The sequence below is a fragment of the Tupaia chinensis genome, unplaced genomic scaffold, assembly GCF_000334495.1.
Source record: "Tupaia chinensis unplaced genomic scaffold, TupChi_1.0 Scaffold000187_1, whole genome shotgun sequence".
Classification (NCBI taxonomy): Eukaryota; Metazoa; Chordata; class Mammalia; order Scandentia; family Tupaiidae; genus Tupaia; species Tupaia belangeri.
Genome location: NW_006159662.1, coordinates 1,633,318 through 1,651,507, shown reverse-complemented (window position 1 = coordinate 1,651,507; position 18,190 = coordinate 1,633,318). Strand labels below are relative to the sequence as shown.

General features: G+C 48.2%; 1 protein-coding gene across 2 annotated transcripts in view; it reads left to right on the top strand.

Annotated features, from left to right (window-relative positions):
- The window catches only part of AXIN2 (axin 2), a 36,112-nt gene that overhangs the window by 7,016 nt on the left and 10,906 nt on the right, over positions 1-18,190 (top strand). For both annotated transcript variants that reach the window (XM_027771154.1, XM_027771155.1), the window contains exons 2-3: positions 4,414-4,554; positions 15,466-15,568. In XM_027771154.1, coding sequence (XP_027626955.1) covers positions 4,414-4,554; positions 15,466-15,568 — 244 coding nt within the window. The remainder of the gene's footprint in view (positions 1-4,413; positions 4,555-15,465; positions 15,569-18,190) is intronic.

Sequence of the window (18,190 nt, the reverse complement as noted above, 5' to 3'; positions counted from 1 at the left end):
TTTTTTGGTTTTTTTGGCCTTTTTTTTTTTTTTTTTTTTTTTTTTTTTTGTGAGCCCTCCCCTCCCCCCAATTATGGGCCCTTCAGAAGATGTAAGACTGTGGTGTAGATGGCTGTGTTTGAACTGCATGATTTCACATGGATTCCTCACACCAAGGAGGTGGCAACTCTACCCAGTTGGCTGGCAGCTGACTTCTTGGTGGTCCCCAGGAGTTTGCAGAATGTACTTATTACTGGATTCCTGATGATAGGAAGAGACCTGAAGTCATCTTGTCTATCTTGCTTTGAGGCAGTACTCTCAGCCAGGCATCCTGATGGCTGGAAACTCTGGATGGTTTTAAAGACTCACGTGATTTCCAGAGGATGACAAATGTTTGAGGTGATGCACAAATTATTTTGGCTTGATCATAGCACATTATATTCATGCATTGAAAGAAATCACAATGTACTCCTCAAATATGTACAATTATTCTGTCAGTTAAAAACTGTTTTAGGGACCAGCCTGTGGTACAGTGGTTAAGACAGCTGCATCCCGCATGGCCAACTGTGCAGTTTGATTCTTGAATCTGTTAGATTGGAAACCATGCTGAGTGCATGTCCAAAATTCCAGATGGAGGGAGAGAAATGGAGGGGACGGGATTTCAGCATGAAATGGGGGGGTGCTTTCTTACTGTTTGTCTCCAGTGAATACATGGAGCCTCTAGCAAATTATAGTTTAAGAAAAAAAAAAAACTAGAATTTTATATCCAGCAAAAATAGCCTTTACAAACAAGAGTTAAGGAAAGACATTTGTTAAAGACTGAAAACTGATAAAGTTTATTTCCATCTTAGCTACACAGATGTCTTTCAGGTCAAAGAACAACTTTGATCTATAAGAGCAAAGAGCACCAGAAATAGTAAATAAAGGAATATGAGCAGCTAAAACACAAAGAGTCTGACTGAATAGACATCATCATGGAGCTGAAGTTTTTACAGATTTAATTTCAAGTTACTTCTTGAGAGTTAAATGTCTTTGGCCTTGTAATTAGCATAGTATTGAAAGTTAGATAGAAAGTTTTGAAAAGTAAAGTGTTTCTTTTCCAGAAAACAAAATACTTGGGTGATTCCATAGTCCCCATCCACTCCATGGACTTACTCTAACCATTTTGTCGTAGTTTGTTCTTTCTGACTTTTAAGGCTCTTTGTCCTTTATTCTATTTTTTTGGTGGGGAGGGGACTTCGAAACAGGGAGCTATCCCCTCCTTTTGTGTTCTCTTAGGAACAGAAAGCTGGTTAAATCATTCTTCAGTTTTCTTCAGAAAAAACAACTGCCTTCCTTTTGCTCTTACCAGCTCCTTTCTATCTTTGGTGTCAGGAATCTCAGGTGGAGGTACACGGGACACAGGGACCAGGAATAAGGCATAGAAGAACTTATAATTTTTATTTAATCTTTACAAAGATGGTGAGGTGGCAAGACTTCTGCCTGCTACAGAACAGAACCAGAATAAGGTCCTAGTGGCAGTTCAGAGATACTTGGCCTGAAGTATTCAATGGATTCATGAACACTTCTCTTGTACCTTCTGGTCAATTCTGTGCATACATAAAATTTCCAAGATCTGACTGTATGCTCAGCCTAGTGCAGTGGAACAGGCTTAAGTCCAGCTGTTCTCTCTCTTATGGGTAGCCTCTTACAAGGTACTTGTTTGCTTGGGACTTGGACACCTCCTTGGGTGGTTGTGAGGATTTGAGGATGTGACAGGTTATCAGGTGTTCATTGAGCACCTGTTGGGTACTAGCTCTGTTCTTGGTGCTGGGGGGTGCAGTAGTGAAGAAACCAAAGCCTTTTCTCCGTGGAGCAAGGTGAGGTGCTGAGCACAAACTAAGTGTTCAGCCAATGGTAGCTCTAACATTTCTAAACTGAGGGGATTGGGTTAGGTTTTTTAATTTTTAAAAATTTTTAGAGATTTTTTGCTGTAGGGTCAGTGTGCTTGCTAAAGAGACAGAGACAGAGAAAGAAAGAGAGAAATCACCCCCCTCTCCCAGGGGACATAGCCATGGTGCAGTCCCTTCTCCTCTACTCTCCTCTTGGGATTTTTGGGCACACATACACACCTAGCATGAGTTTTTTTTTTGGAGAGGTTTTTGCTATAGGGTGCGTGCGCCCGCCAGACAGACAGAGAGACAGAGAGATAGAAAGCGAGAAATCACCCCCCAGGGGGGATGGCCACGCTGCAATCCCTTCTCCTCCATTCTCCTCTTGGGATCTTGGGCACGCACACACACGTGCCCGGCATGAGTTTAAGCCACCAGGTCCGGGAGAACCGTGGTCGACTACATGGGAGTCCAGCGACATAGCCATTATATTAACTGCTGGTCCCCCTAGCATGAGTTTTAAGCTGCTGGGTCAGGGACTTGAACCACAATCGATTACTTGGGAATCCAGCAAACATAACCATTACACCATCTGCTGGTCCCAGGTTAGATAATTTTTAAGGTTCATTCTGGCCCCAAAACTATATGATTGTGACTTTTTGTGATTGTTTTGTGACCCCAACTAGCATGTGAGCTCCCTGAGGATGGCTCTCCACCACCTTTCCCATCCCCACAGATCCCTGTTGAGGCCCTCACACCAAATTGTGGCAACCACTTCCCACTAGGATCCCGCCTCCATGCACCCTCATTCCATTGTGCTCCATATGCACCTGGGAGCACTTTCTCTGGGCACTTAGTCCCACCTTCCCTTACCTCTGTTGCCCCCAGCCTCTCTCTGCTTCATGAAGACAATACTTGGGCCTCACTGAAGACCTACCTCCTAGTTTTCCGACTAGTCAGATTCCCCTATCCCCCTAGCCCCACCTATGGAAAACTTTTCATTGCCTTTCCCTTTCCCCTGACCTGGATGTCATCTCTTCAGACTCCTGCTCATCCATCTCAGTGCACCTTGCACCCGTCTGTCCCAGGGGGGCTGTCCCCCACCATCTCTGTTAGAACAGTACTTTCCATCATCTGGATTACCTATACTGGGTCACTCAGGTCCTGCCTCGTACTCTGGAAGGACTTTTACAAGTGTCGAGGCTGTCTTTGTATAGGAGGCAGAAAGAGAGCTCAAATGACAGCCAGTTGAGTCAGTGCCATGCCCACCGCTTCCAGCTGTGTGATCCTGCACAAGTTGCTGGACTTCATCTGTAAACTGGGTATGTACAGGGTGCCTCCCCCAGAGGGCAGTGAGGATTGAATGAAATATCCTTCATAAGGAGTGCCCTCTTTGTAGGCCTATGATGACGCTCTGTCATCTTATCATGTCACATGTTTAGGTTACATTATAGTGACCTATCTGTACCTGGCCATGGGGGCCAGGAGACCAGAGGGTTGTGTACACCCCAAGTTCGGCACAGTGCTGGACACACAAAGGGTGAGGAGGAGCTTGGTGAACCTGTGCGGGTGCCTGATTGCGACCTTCCGTGGTCTCTTTCATTTGCCAGCCGCCAGGCTATCTGGAGACCTACTGCTATGACCTCTCTGAGCCTTTTCCTTCTCCAGTTGCTCTTTGCTGTTGGCTTAGACTTGGTGGACCAAGGGAGTAGGCCAGGATCTTTGTAAATGAGGCCCCCTGCACTCCAGGCTCCACAGGGTTGCAGAAAGTGTCTACCTCCCTCCTCTTCCCCTGTTTAAGTTCCTTGCTATTGACACAAGAGCAATGTGTCCAGCAGTGGATGTGCACACTGGTTGTTCCAGGAGGAGAGTAAGAAAGTGAAATGGGGACCCAAAACCACTAAAACAAAAGGGAGAGACCCAGAGGAGAGGCTAAGGTCTTCTTTGGAAACAGCTGTGCTGCCCCTTGCAATCCTGGCTAAAGCCAGCCCTGAGGAAGGAAGCCACGGCTGGGGGAAGGGACATGACTCACTGAGGGCCCACAGACAGAGTGAGGAGGCCACACCAGGTCTCTGGTTGTTTACCTCTCTGGGTGAGGCTAACAGACCCCAGAAAGGGAATTCGGATGCTTGAGATGGTGGGGGGCCCCAAACAGTGTTCTTTTGGCACAGGTTTGGATGTAGTTAGGGAGGAGAAATACACTGTGTCACCACTGGGTTGTTCTCCCTGTTCATTCTAGAGCTTCCCTCCTAGAGCAGAGCCCCATTCTTCCTCTCTGCCAGCATTTAGAGCTATCTAGGATGCCCTGGAAGCACCTCTTGGGGGGTGGGTGCTGAGAAACCCAGCCTGTTTTCAGCCCAGGGTGAGTCAGTGGCTCAACCGATCTCTCTTTAGTGGCCCTTGGTTTCCGCCCAGGGGGGCACCTGGGCAGCAGGTCAGCATTGCTCTGGATTGTAGATCCACCTTGCAGGATCGTGCTCCCTTCTGTGTGGGGCTCACCTGATTACCTGCCTGGCCTCCACTGAGGGTCAGTGACTGCACTGTTCTTGTATTTTCCCCATAGGTCTTTCAAGAGGAGCGATCCTGTTAATCCGTATCACGTAGGTTCTGGCTACGTCTTTGCACCAGCCACCAGTGCCAATGACAGTGAGATATCCAGTGACGCACTGACCGACGATTCCATGTCCATGACGGACAGTAGCGTGTAAGTATTCTGCTTTTGCCTCCATGTAGTTTCATGCCAGAGAGTATGAACCACCAGAGTTGGGCAGAGGTGTCAGCCACTTGGTCAGTCATTCTCACTAGTTTTGCCAGTCCCACCTGTGTATTGGAGGTGGAGGTTGTTTAGTGGGTATGGACTATGACAGTGGGATGGTGTTGGTCAGGGAGGGTGACATGGTAGACTGGGCATTGTTAAGCTTGGAGTTTAGAAGAGAAGGTTGGGATAAAGCGTTAATAAAAAAACCCACGGTACAGTGGAAGGTTGGGATGGCTATAGATACCTTGAGTTACAAGGAGTAACTTTTCTTTTGGCTGTCCTTTGGGGACAATTATTAGACTGCTATTAAAACACAGGTAAGTTAGGACCAGCAGTTGGCCTAATGGCTATGTCGCTGGACTCCCATGTAGTCGACCGCATTTTGAGTCCCAGACCCAGTGGCTTAAACTCACAGGGGACGCGTGTGTGTGCATGCTCAAGATCCGGAGAGGAGAATGGAGGAGAAGAGATTGTGTCATGGCCATCCTCCCTGGGGGGTGATTTCTCACTTTCTGTCTGTCTCTGTCTTTCTGGAGAGTGCGGGTGCCCTATAGCAAAAACCTCTCCAAAAAAAAAAAGGGTTTTTTTTAGATCTTCATTGCTTTTGTAGGAAGAGGCATTGAAGGTGGGGTCAAAAGCCAGAAATCTCTAAAGGGCCACTATATGTGATGTCACATGGTATGTTTAAATGGATATTGCTCAATTCCAGAAATGTTGGTGGAGTGCCTACTGTGTCACATGCTGGGGACTGTATCTAGGAGGGGCTCTGTCCAAAGTCGCCTCTGATCTTACATCTATTGTTAATGTACGGCTTTGAGTCTGAAAATAATGCAAGTTGTTGGGGTGGTCTGAAAAGGTGAGCAGGCCATGGAGAGAAATTTTGCTTTGCGTTGTGATGTAGGTCATCTGAGGTCAGGATGGAGTGATCTCTAGATAGATAGAGAGCAGCAATTCTCCATGAGTCTCGCTGGACTCCCATGTAGTCGACCGCATTTTGAGTCCCAGACCCAGTGGCTTAAACTCACAGGGGACGCGTGTGTGTGCATGCTCAAGATCCGGAGAGGAGAATGGAGGAGAAGAGATTGTGTCATGGCCATCCTCCCTGGGGGGTGATTTCTCACTTTCTGTCTGTCTCTGTCTTTCTGGAGAGTGCGGGTGCCCTATAGCAAAAACCTCTCCAAAAAAAAAAAGGGTTTTTTTTAGATCTTCATTGCTTTTGTAGGAAGAGGCATTGAAGGTGGGGTCAAAAGCCAGAAATCTCTAAAGGGCCACTATATGTGATGTCACATGGTATGTTTAAATGGATATTGCTCAATTCCAGAAATGTTGGTGGAGTGCCTACTGTGTCACATGCTGGGGACTGTATCTAGGAGGGGCTCTGTCCAAAGTCGCCTCTGATCTTACATCTATTGTTAATGTACGGCTTTGAGTCTGAAAATAATGCAAGTTGTTGGGGTGGTCTGAAAAGGTGAGCAGGCCATGGAGAGAAATTTTGCTTTGCGTTGTGATGTAGGTCATCTGAGGTCAGGATGGAGTGATCTCTAGATAGATAGAGAGCAGCAATTCTCCATGAGTCTCATAGGGAGTGTGTGTACAGTGTGTAGGCGTGTTGTGTGTGTGTGTGTAGTGTGTAGGTGTTTTTACCTTAGAGCATGTGCCCTTGCTGGAGAGAGGAGACAGAGACATACAGAAAGGTAAGGACAGTGAGAAATCAGCCCCCAAGGGGGAAATGGGCACACCACAATCCCTTTTCCTCCATACTCCTCTCAGGATTTTGGGCACGCACATACACGCATCAGGCATATTTTTCAATCTGCCAGGTCCCGGACTCAAACCATGGAATCACTATGTGAGATCCAGCACATAACCACTACTCCACCTGCTGGCTCAACCCTCTGAGGTTTTAATTCAGGAGACCCAGGGTGGAACCTGAATGAGCTTGGGTAAAATTTCCTAAAGGCTTTTCACTCAACACCCAGTTGAGAATCACTTTTTCAGAGATGGTCTTTGAAGGCTATTCAACAAAAGTTTTGGAGTCAGAATTTTGTCCACTGAGGGAACAGTTTTAAAAGGCAAATCCATTGAGCGGTGTAAGTTCTGGCATACTTATTTAGAGTTTGCTCCCTTTAGCTTCCAAAAACTAGACCATCTATTCTTCCAGTTTGTTTGAAACTATCTGGTTTCTGTTGGCCAGTGTCCTGTTGGTTGACCTGTGGCATGAGACCAGTTGGAGGGAAAGCCGATGAGGTTAGTTTGGGACTGTACTATTGATTTTTCCTGGTAGCTTTTCTTGTGTTACCTCAGATCACCTTGTTAGTAAAGGAAGAGAGAGATGTCGAAGGGACATGATTCTGTTTTAATAAAAGAATAGCATTTTGGCATTAGTGAAAAGAGAACAAGGGCATTCACCCAGTGTGGAGAAATGAGAGACTTCCAAGAAATACGTTTTCCATAATGATTGAATTCTTTATCATTATTATATTATTTCCTTCTGATCGAGTTCTTTATCATTATTATATTATTTCCTTTATGAGAAAGAGAGATGCAGAGGTAAGTATGTTTGACAAGATCTCGCTCTACCAATTGCTAGGATTACAGGTGTGCACAGCTATGCCCACCATGTTCAGGTTGACCCAGAAGGCCAGCGTGTGCCTCCTGTGTGGCTTTCAACCTCCCAAGAAGCAGTGCTGTGTGCCACCGTGGCTTGGCTGTATATTGATGGAACTCTTCTTTTCTTTCTTTTTTTTAAAGAATTTTTAAAATTTTATTTATTTATTTATTTATTTATTTACTTATTTATTTTAATTTGACCAGAGAGGGACAGAGTGAGAAAGAGAGAGAGGGAAAGTGAGAAAGCAAGCCACTGGATCCGGGACTCGAACCACGGTTGGCCATGTGGGAGTCCAGCACTCTTAGCCACCCTTCCACCTGCCGGCCCCCCTCTTCTTCTTTTCTTTCTTTCTTTCTTTCTTTCTTTTTTAATGTTTCTGACATAGGGTGCATGTACCTGCTAGAGAGCACATGAGAGAGAGAGAGAGAGAGAAAAGTGAGAAATCACATCCCCCCCCCTGGGGGGGGAATGGTGAGGCTGCAGTCCCTTCTGTTTCATTCTCTTCCTGATATTTTGGGCACACACGCACACGCACCTGGTGTGATTTTTAAGCCACTAGTTCTAGGACTGTGTGGGAGTCCAGTGCCTTAACCACCATGCCACCTGCTGGCCCTTGGCCGAACCCTTTTAAGTATACATACTTAAAAAGAATCATCCTTGGGGCCGGCAAGTGGCATGGTGGTTAAAGGCACTGGACTCCCACATGGCCGACCATGGTTCAAGTCTCGAACCTGGTGGCTTGCTTTCTCACTTCCTCTCTCTCTCTCTCTCTGTCTTTCTCTGATCAAACTGAAAAATAATAATGATAATAATAAATAAAGTTAAAATAAAATAATTCTTTTAAAAAAAAGAATCATCCTTTGATGGATCTGTTTCCTGAGAGAACATTTTGCTGTATCTTTATTGGATATTAATAGATAAGGCATAATTTTTCTTGATTGTACAAAAACAATCTTAGAATCTGTTTTCTTACTGTGTCGTAGTTTTACAGAAGAGGTGGTATAGGGCTGTCTGCCCTGACACATACTGGCCTGATCCCGCCCCTTCCCCGCACTTCAGTTTTTCTCTCTTCTGTCATTTTCCGCTGTTGTCAGTGTGTTTGCTTCTAGCAAGCATCATTCCTTTAGCATCTGTTAACTTGTGGATCGCGTGAAGAAACTAAGAGTAGGTTGGAACTGAGTTGAAGGCATTGCGTGAATCTCCTAAGTCAAAAGGTAGTTTACGTAAGACTCTAGGGCTTCTGTTTCATTTTCTTAGAGACTGTTTTTGGCTTGCTTCCTCATCCTTGACTGGGTGTCAGTTCCCATCACTGAGATGGTCTTTGGGGTTCATGATGAGATAACTTGGGTGCAACCTCCATACTTGTGTCTGTGGGATCCTCACAAGACCCAGTTGGGAAAGTAGGCAGTGACTGGTGACTTTGACGAATGAGGAAATGCATCCCAGAGCCCTTCATGCCAGACAGAATTCGAACCCAGGCCAAGCTGAGCCTTGGTCCCCACATGTGTGCGTGATACTAGGACCATCTGGTTATGAGACCCCCCACTCTGGGTTTCTTTTAGTTTTATTAATTAGTGATTGGTCTGCTTTCTGTTTTACCTGGTTGGGGTGGGGGAGTACAGACAGGAGCAAGTTTGAGTTCTCCCCTGCAGTCTCCCCATTTCTTTTCTCTTATCACTTTCCCAGAAGAAACACTGTTGGTTTTTTTTTTTTTTTAAAGATTTTTGCCACATGCGCCTGCAGGAGAGAGACAGAGAAGGGAAGTGAGAAACCCCCCACAGGGAGGCATGGCCACTCCGCAGCAGCAGTTCCTTCCTTCTGTTCTCCTGCAGGGGTTTTGAGCACGCTTGTACTTGCACTTGGTTCAAGCTGGAGAGTCAGCCATGTGGGATCCAGCACCTTAACCACCCTGCCACCTGATGACCCCAACTATGTCACTTTTTGTTTTGTTAAGAATTATTTTATTTAACTTTATTTATTTATTTATATTTTATCAGAGAGAGATGGAATGAGACAAAGTGAGAAAGCAAGTTGCTAGGTCCAGGACTTGAACCAGAGGTGTGGGAGTTCAGCGCCCTTAACCACTATGCTACCTGCTGGCCCCACTGTCAGTTTTTTAAGCGGTGACTTTAAAGCTCCAAAACTCTCACGTCTTCCCCTTTTAGGTAAAGCACTTTGTGGACTCCCTCACTTTGGTGAGGGAGTGGTCAGATGTCCCCTTTTCTGGTCACCTGTTCTAGGTAGTGACAGTTGGCCCGCAGATTGGTAAAGTCTGGTTTGATGTGGAGATGGGAAAGGGCAAATCTCACGGAGCAACTTCCTCTTTGAGGCATGGTAGTACCTCTGGGTCCTTGGTGGCAGGACCTCTGGGTATCATAAGATCCCCTTGGAGCTGCCTTAGACTGTCGTTGAGTAAACCAGGAAGCCTAGAGAAAGTATCTGTGATGCTGGGAGACCCGGGGGCTCCTGGCCCTGGCTGTCTTCCCGGCAGCGCTGGGTGGTTCTGCGCCTTCTTCCAGCCCCTGGGCAGGTGGTCAGGTGACGATCAGGGCTGCACACATCTGGGTGTGCATGTGGGGTGCACGTGGCATCAGTGTGGGATCACTGTCCCTTGGGCATTTGTCTCACCTGTCTACGATGAAGGACTAAACGGTCTCCAGAACCAAGGGCCCACTGGACACGGACTTGTTCACACCCAGGGGTTCCTGTGGGTCACAAGCTGTCATCGGGTGCCAGGCGTGAGGGAGCCCGGGGCCCGCCCTACTCTCCTGCTCAGTAGACTTAGCGTGAACCGAAAGCTTGGGGCTGTGGAGGCGCTTTTTGGCCGGCTGGCCCTGGGTGTGTGTGTGATCTGCCCAGTGTCGGGCGGTCACCCGGGATTCCCAGGGCTGGGATTAGACCCCCTCTTCAGAGCTCTGCCAATTGTGGGCCTCGTGCAGATGAGAGCGCCGAGCGAGAAATAAAGTGTGTGGGGATGAAAAGCTGAACTGAATCGCTTTCAGTGCATTGTTCATCCAGGGAAGCTTAGAGGGGATAAGAGGGTAGCAGGCCCCTTTGAAATTTCCTTGAACAAGTGAATAGGCGCCCCATAAAGCATGAAAAGAGCCCTGGCTGTTTCTCCTGGTCACAATGGCCAGCACAGGCTGGGAGGGGCGGGGAGGGGGCCCGGCTGTCCTGCTGGGAGCTGGGGAGGGGACAGGGCTGGGGAGGGAGGAGAGGGGGTCACCGGCAGCCTTCAATAGACTCCAGAAGGTTGGAGTTCATTAGACACAAGCCCAGGGAAGCAATCGTCTCATTTGCGGCAGAACCAATTAAGTCCCGGGGGCCTTTGCAGAAGGCCTGGGTAGACGTTGGGCAGGCCGGCCTGCACTTGGTTACTCCAGGGCTGCACACTGAGGCCTGGGTGTTCCTAGCAGGCAGAGAGACTTTCAATGAAATCATTGCCTTCTCCCAAAGCCCACTGCTGACCTGTCTTCCTGCTACTTAAAAAGTTCTGTGAAAGATCGCTGGGGATTTGGATCCCCATCACAGGCCTCTGAGAAGCCTGTTTTATGAGTCCGTTAGTTTGAAACTTGGATTCGCAGAAGAAATGGCCTTTTAATTTTGGGGGGAAGGGGAAGTTGACTGCCATACTCTGTTAAATTCTTTAAAAAATTAATTTATTTAATATTATCTGCTATTATTACGTTTAAATTTGACTAGACAGAGACAGAGAAAAAGGAAAAGTGAGAAAGCAAGCCTCCAGGTCTGGGACTTGAACTGCAGTCAGCCATATAGGAGTCCAGCACCTTAACCACCCATCCACCTACCAGTCCCGTTGCCAAATTCTTAACCCACTGCTTAGAGTGCTGGGGGCAGAAGGACTGTGGCCATTCCACGCCATGAGGCTTAGGGAAGAGTCGAGCAGAGGGGTGCAAGCAGCAGCAGCTCCGGCCCTTTGCCATCCAGGTGCACCGTGGAGTCAGAGTTAGCCAGGAAACCAGAATCACGAAAGCCTGACTGACAGCATGGAACCTTCTCCCAGCCGCTTCTGCTCTCAATGTCCCCAGATTACCACAAGATAATTTTCTTGCATTCCACACAGGGAGTGGCACGAGTTATTTATTTTTATTTTCTTATATCTTATTTATGGAGGTTTACTTTGGACACCAGGGAATGCATCTGAGTGAACTTCAAATATTACCTTATCTTACAAACCAGGCTTTTGATGTTGGCTGTGATCAGAGGCTGCCTTCAGAGTGGCTGCCAAATGAAGATGCGAGTGGACACATGTGTGCATGAGTCTGCTATTTCAAAGCCGCTGGAAAATGACATTCAGGTTAGGTCGGGCACGGCGGAGTCAAAAGGCTAAGCTAATTGGCTCGGCTTAAATGGCAGCTAAGTGGAGTCCGCACTTCAAAATCAGTGGTCCCCAGAAACAGCTGGGCCCGGCAGCGGGCTCGTTAGCTAAAATGTCTATAATTAAAGGAGACCGTAGAGGGACCAAAACTCTGGCGCTCTTCAACCTGCAGTTTTGAGCAGCCAGGAAACTGATCATAGACTTTGAGAGCTTGAATGAAAAAGAGAGGCCCCGTTTGGAGTGAGGGGCTGTTTTGGAAGAAGAGTCTTGACCAGAGGAAATCAACAGAGCCTGCAAAGCTTCTCTGAGCAACTATAAGCTGAAATCTCCCTTTCTGCTCTGGTTACTAGTTGCCTTTCCTGTAGTTCCATCCTTCACCTGCCCTGAGTGTAATGGGATGTGTGGGTGGGAGCGTGGGGGCGCTTGGGAGCTCATTTGTTCCTCCTGCCTTCAATCTGGCAGTGATCTACTTCCTAGCCCCCATCCCACCCCCTGTTTTTCTTCTCCTTTTTCTACCTTATTTGGAGAAAGTGAAATAGGTACAGAAGCCTTACCACTGATTCCATCTGAGAGGGAGGGAAGGAAAGGGAAGAGACTAGAGGAAACTTTAGGGCAGAGTCTTGGAGTGGCTGAGTAGGGGACTCTTCTAGAACTCTTGAAGCCTCACATCATTTATATTATAGTAGAGGCCTTTGGGGCCTTAACGTCTGCCCTTCAAGATGGTCAGGAAGAGTCCTGATGCAGAGCTGTTCATTCACTTATGGAGTCTTTGGAAGAGGAACTGGCCAAGAGAGGGGTGTGGACACAGTCTGGCAGCTCCGGGGTAACTGAAGTCGGACAGACCTACAGAAGACCTAGTCTGTGAGTCTGCCTCTCTTGCCTTCCCAGGGGTTTCCGGTGATAGGGCAATATTCAAGGTGCCTTAGGAAGCACCTGGCATGCCCATAGACAGTGCATATAGAGTAGTAGAGGAGGCCTTTCTAACATTTCCCATTCATTCCTCTAGAATGTCAGGTGACTCCTTGGGCCTTAGGAGTTGGCTTTTCCACTTCAGACCATAAGGAACCTTGGCTCCTTTGGTGGAGGTGGGAGAGGCACCTTCACACGAGGGTGCTGAGTGTAGGTGAGTTAGAGAAACCTGTCCTGGAGCCCCACAGCTGCTCTTACTGGGATCCTGGACCAATCACTACCCTCCAGGCGAGTTCCCAAGTGTGTTTGCCATCTGTAATACATGGTTCATTGAGGTTCTTGTGAAGCTGTCTGATACAGTATCCAACCACAGTAGGAACATGGCACATGGGAGGGGTGGCCTCTAGCTGGAGCCATTTGCCCTGAGTGGAACTCGATGGCTGGTCAAGCCAGGCAGGCTTATGGGAGTCTGGCTTTCTCCTGGGTCTGGTCAGCAGTACCAAGGTGAGAACATTGAATTCTGATAAACTTCAGGAGGCTCTGTAGGTTGTCAGGCTTACACGTCTATCCTCCACCTTCAAGGGCCTGGTTAAGTTCTAAGTCTCAGGGAGTAGGAGGCTGACTGGGAGACTTGTTTCTTAACAGCAATGACTTAACAAGTTAACCCTTCCCACGGTGCTTGCTCTCCATCTCCTTCTGGACTTCTCTGGGGCAGGACTCAAATTTGTAAGTTTTTGCTTTAGATACTGATCTCTCTCTTTTCTCCCTATACCCTCAATGCCATCATTCCTTAGCCAAGATTGGACTCACATGCATCATTGTCCCTTTTGTAGTCCTGTTTTCTGGAAAATGCAGCCACTTACAATTCAGGGGCAACACAGCTAAGGAGCTAGAGGTCGACCAGTTACCCCCCAGGCTGCTCCCTGGGTATTTTTAGGCACTACTAATTTTCACCCACTGCTGATTAGCCAGAGATGTTTTTCTTCCTTCCACCTTAGCATGAGTAAAACACCAGGGAAAGGGAAATAACCAAATACCTAATTTCAATATTTACAGCCTCAAAGTATGATTCATTATGGAAATGTGTGAGCCCTGAGGCTTTTGTGAATAAGTGGCCTCTGGAAGGGAGCATAGTTACACCTTGACCTTTCTTCTGCTCTCAAGAACCAAGTTCTTAAAAAAGAAAGGAAGAAAGAAAGAGAATTATAGCAACTCCAGGTCATGTTTTTGGTGAACACTAGCTAGAATGGAGGCTTTTAAGTTACACGTGTGCACACGTGTGTCTCACACATGAAGAAGGACATTGGGGCCCATACTTCTTCAGATCTTTTGTTCAGAGGTCATCTTCCCAGTAACTTCAATGACAGGACTTCCTCCCACCCCCATTTAAAAATCACAATTTCTAGGGCCTGCTCCCTGGCTTAGTGGTAAAACACTGCTTCAGAGAAACAGGATCTCACATGGTGACCACTGTTCATATACCCAGCCCAGCTAGCCTGAAACAAGGCACACATGTAAGCACCCAAGATCCAATGTTCTGGAGGACTGGAGGAGGGGGTTTGGGGTGTGACCAGACTCTGTGGAGGGTGCTCCTCTTTCACTCTCCTGCACACACACACACACACACACACACACACACACACACTCTCTCTCTCTACTGTGAATAAAGAAAAAAAATCATTCAGTCTCTTGGGCCAGACAGTGGTCTGGTGGTTAAGTAGCTGAGTACCCCATGGCTATGTGGTTTGAGTCCTGGACCTGGTAGCTCAAAAAATAGGCCAAGCGTGTGTGCCCGAAATCTAGAAAGGAAGGAGAAATGGAGGAGAAGGGATTGTGGTATGATCATTCCCCATGTGGGTGGGGAGTGCTTTCCGGCAAATGCATGCACCCTTTGGAAAATTGAAAATAAGGTCTCTGAGGCCAGCAGGGGGCATGGTGGTTAGGACGTCGAACTCCCACATGGCCGATCATGGTTTGAGTCCTGGAGCTAGCAGCTTGCTTTCTCACTTTCTGTCTCTCTGGTGAGTACATGTGCCTATAGCAAACTTAAAATAAATACGTACGTAAGTAAGTAATTCTTATTTAGAAAAATGTAAAATCCACAGCTCTTCTACCTCCCAGGGATTCTCTCTTCCCCCTTCTTGTTGCCACCTTCCACACAACGAGCAGATCATGTGCTCATGTTTGCTCCTTGCCTGTGCCACTCCATTGGGATGTGAATGTCACACAGACAGCTGTTTGGATTTTGTGTCCCCTTCACCATCTACTCTTGCCTTGTACCTGGGAGAAGGTCTGGCACGTAATAGGTACTCATATTTTAATGAACTGCAGAAAGCCACACAGTAAGGGCTTTTCTCTTTACACCCACACCAATCATGTCTCTGATAATGACTTGGTTGGGCTAGTGAGGTTTGGAGCTGGTGGAAGGAAGGAACCGTGGTTTATCAAAAGGAGAAATCTGGAAACAACTGGGAGGTTGATATTGAAGAATTAGCACACCTTCACTAATGCCTGGTTTAGCCTGTGTGTTTGGTCTTTGTCCTGGGGCTCTCTGAAAAACACTGGTTTCCTGATTCAGGGCAGTATGTTGCAGTGGTGGCCAACTGTTGGGAAGGCCAGAGGGGCTCAGGAGTCTCCTGCTGGGAGCACCTGTGAAATAGAGGGGTGAAGACTCACCTTCGTCCAGGTGGCTGGAGTGTGACCCACTTCTAAGACAAGGATTCTGGAGATTAGCTCACTGAACTTTTGAGTTGATGCTCCCGCACCCTAGAGGGAGCCAGGTTTCCTGGGGTGACTGATCGGCAGGATTTGAAGTGTGTGTGGCAGTCTGGTCGTGGATGAATCCTTCTCCTTGGAACAGTGATGACGTCTAGAGACACATGGCATCTCGTGTGTCGCCCTGTCTGTTGGCAGGCTCTCAGAATGGCATGTGTGGGTCAGCCCATGTACCGACAATGTCCTCGTGACCTTGTGGGTTCTGTCTTTCCTTTTTCCTTAGAGATGGAATCCCTCCTTATCGCATGGGGAGTAAGAAGCAGCTCCAGAGAGAAATGCATCGCAGTGTGAAGGCCAATGGCCAAGTGTCTCTACCTCATTTCCCGGTGAGTATGGCCTGGATGGGAGAGGCTGCTGTTGGCTGCCATGTTGAGCCCTGACAAAGGGCTGGGAGGTGTGTGGGGGGATATACGAAAGGTAGGGGAAGGGGAGAGAGGAGAACTGGATGAGGCCTTACGTGGTCCTTTGGGATGTGAGGTTGAACAGAGAGATGCATTTATGAGGTTCAAGGTTGACCTACTTTTGAGTCTTCACATTTTCTGAATTTTACAAAGAAGGTTCTCTCAGAGGAAGAAACTGAGGACAGTGGAGTTTGGGCTATTCTGTTAACATCTGTATCAGAGACACTAGAACAGTGCCTGACACATAATAGATGCTCAGCAAAGAGTAGAGTGCATAAATGAGAAAATCCGAGGAGGAAAGTCACATCCCTGGGACATTCTGTTACTTGTGTTGACCACACCGTGGTCATCAGTCACCCACTGATCTGTTTACATGGCCTTTCCTCGTACTGTCTTCTGAAGCCCTGGAGGGCAGCTGTTCTGTCTCATCTATTTCTGAGAACCTGGCTTAGCACCTGCTGTTGACCATGTGTCTTAACAAATGCTGAATGAGGGACCAGCAGTTAGCATAATGGCTATGTCGCTGGACTCCCATGTAGTCGACTGCGGTTCGTGTCCTGGACCCGGTGGCTTAAAACTCACGCCAGGCGTGTGTGCGTGCATGCCCAAGATCCCAAGAAGAGAATGGAGGAGAAGGGATTGCGGCGTGGCCATCCCCCCTGGGGGGTGATTTCTCGCTTTCTTTCTCTCTGTCTCTCTCTCTGTCTGGCGAGCGCACATGCCCTATAGCAAAAACCTCTCAAAAAACAACAACAACAAAAAACAAATGCTGAATGAATGAAGTGTTTGGAAGTGAAGATCCTGTGGGCAGCTTCTTCTTGCGATTGATTGGTGGCTGAAGGGCTTTTCTGGAATCTCTTCTTTTTTCCCCTGTGGAAACAGGTAGCGCGTGCCTCCCTGCTCCCATACTCAGAGGTGCCCCTCCCTTCCCTGTCTGCATCTCCATCTCAGGGCTGTGTCTCTTAACAGCCTGAAAGCCAGGTAGTTCTTCCTCCAGGAGGGGAACGGCATGCAGCTTGCAGCAGCTATGAATCCTTCCTGCCAGCCTCAGAAAATCCATCGGTCTGTCTGGTTATGTTGCATTTAGAAAATTAATGCATCGAATTGTTAATCCCAAATTCCATGAGTACACGGATTGTATGCCTTCTCTGAAAGCTCCTCGCACAAGGGCAGACTTACCTTGTCTTGAAATTAGCATATTAAGATCGCTTCTCTGGGTACCTCCAGCATCACCCCCTGGCCCCCATACAATAGTATTGATGACATAGAGTTGTTTATTCTTCCCAACTGGGGATATGTGTGTTAACAAAGAAGAGTTCTATGGCCCAGGCTTGTAAATTAGCTGATTTTGTCCTGGGGTGTGCAAATCGACTTTCCCCATCAGGCAGCGCTTTGATGGGGGCTGCGCACAGCTAGTCTGTGTGAGGACGGTCATCTTGCACACGGGGCCCTCTCCCCTCTGGCTGGCAGGGAGCTGGGCCGCCCTGGCGAGGCCCGACGAGGTGCCGACCTGTGCAGGTTGGCTTTCTGCTTCCCCTGCCCCACCCAAAGACAAGGTGAGAGCCCAGCGATGAGGAAAAAGGAGGCAGCACCACTGGTGGGGTGGGGGGCTGGGTGGGGGGCCAGATGACAGAGAGGACAGAAAGCTGGGCAGCGGGGGTGCTCTCTGTTTGCTGCTTTTGGCAGGCGTTCTCGGTGCCTTTTTATATTCTGCACTTGATTTGGAGATGTTCCCTTTTCCCTTGATAGATCGGCTTCAGGCAGCCGAGCTCAGCAGTGTTCTGCTACTAGCCTGCAGCAGCTTTCTTCATTTTCTGTACAAAGAGATGGGGAGGAGGGGAGGAGAAAAACGAGGGAGCTCGAGGACAGTGTTGAGACAACACCACCTCAAAGGTGCGCAGTGTGCGGCCAGGAAATAAATTACCACTTCTTCTCTGATCTGGGGCCGCTTGACTCCCTCCCCCACCTCCTTTCCAATCTTATTTTTTTAAATTTCCAACTCCCTTTCTGTTTAGACTCTACTTTTTATTCCTTAAGTTGGTCCCTCTCCCCTCCCCACCTCAGAGGGCTGCCTTTTTTTTTCTTTCTCTCTCTCTCCTTTCGTTTTTTTTTTGATGTTTGACAACAGTCTTTGAAGATTTTCTACTTCAGAGTAGCTACTGATGGGCTGGTTGTACTACAGAGAGAACAAGCAGGGCCTCTCGGAGTGCGACCAACTGCTCCAGCCCACGGCAAACGCTGGTGGGGACCATGGCTCTCCATGAGTCCGCGGCGCCAAAGCATAAAAACCCTGTGCAGCCCGGGCCACCCCGCCATCCGCCTTCCACTCAAACATGGGGACACGTCGTGCATCCCTGGGCCCGGGCAGCTCTGGGTAAGTGGCTGCTGCAGGCCTGGCCTGCTAAAGGTGCTCGTCCCTTGCCTCCACATCTGTAGAGAACCCACCGCCTGCCCAAGGAGATGACCCCCGTGGACCCCGCCACCTTTGCGGCCGAGCTGATCTCGAGGCTGGGGAAGCTGAAGCTGGAGCTGGGGAGCCGGCACAGG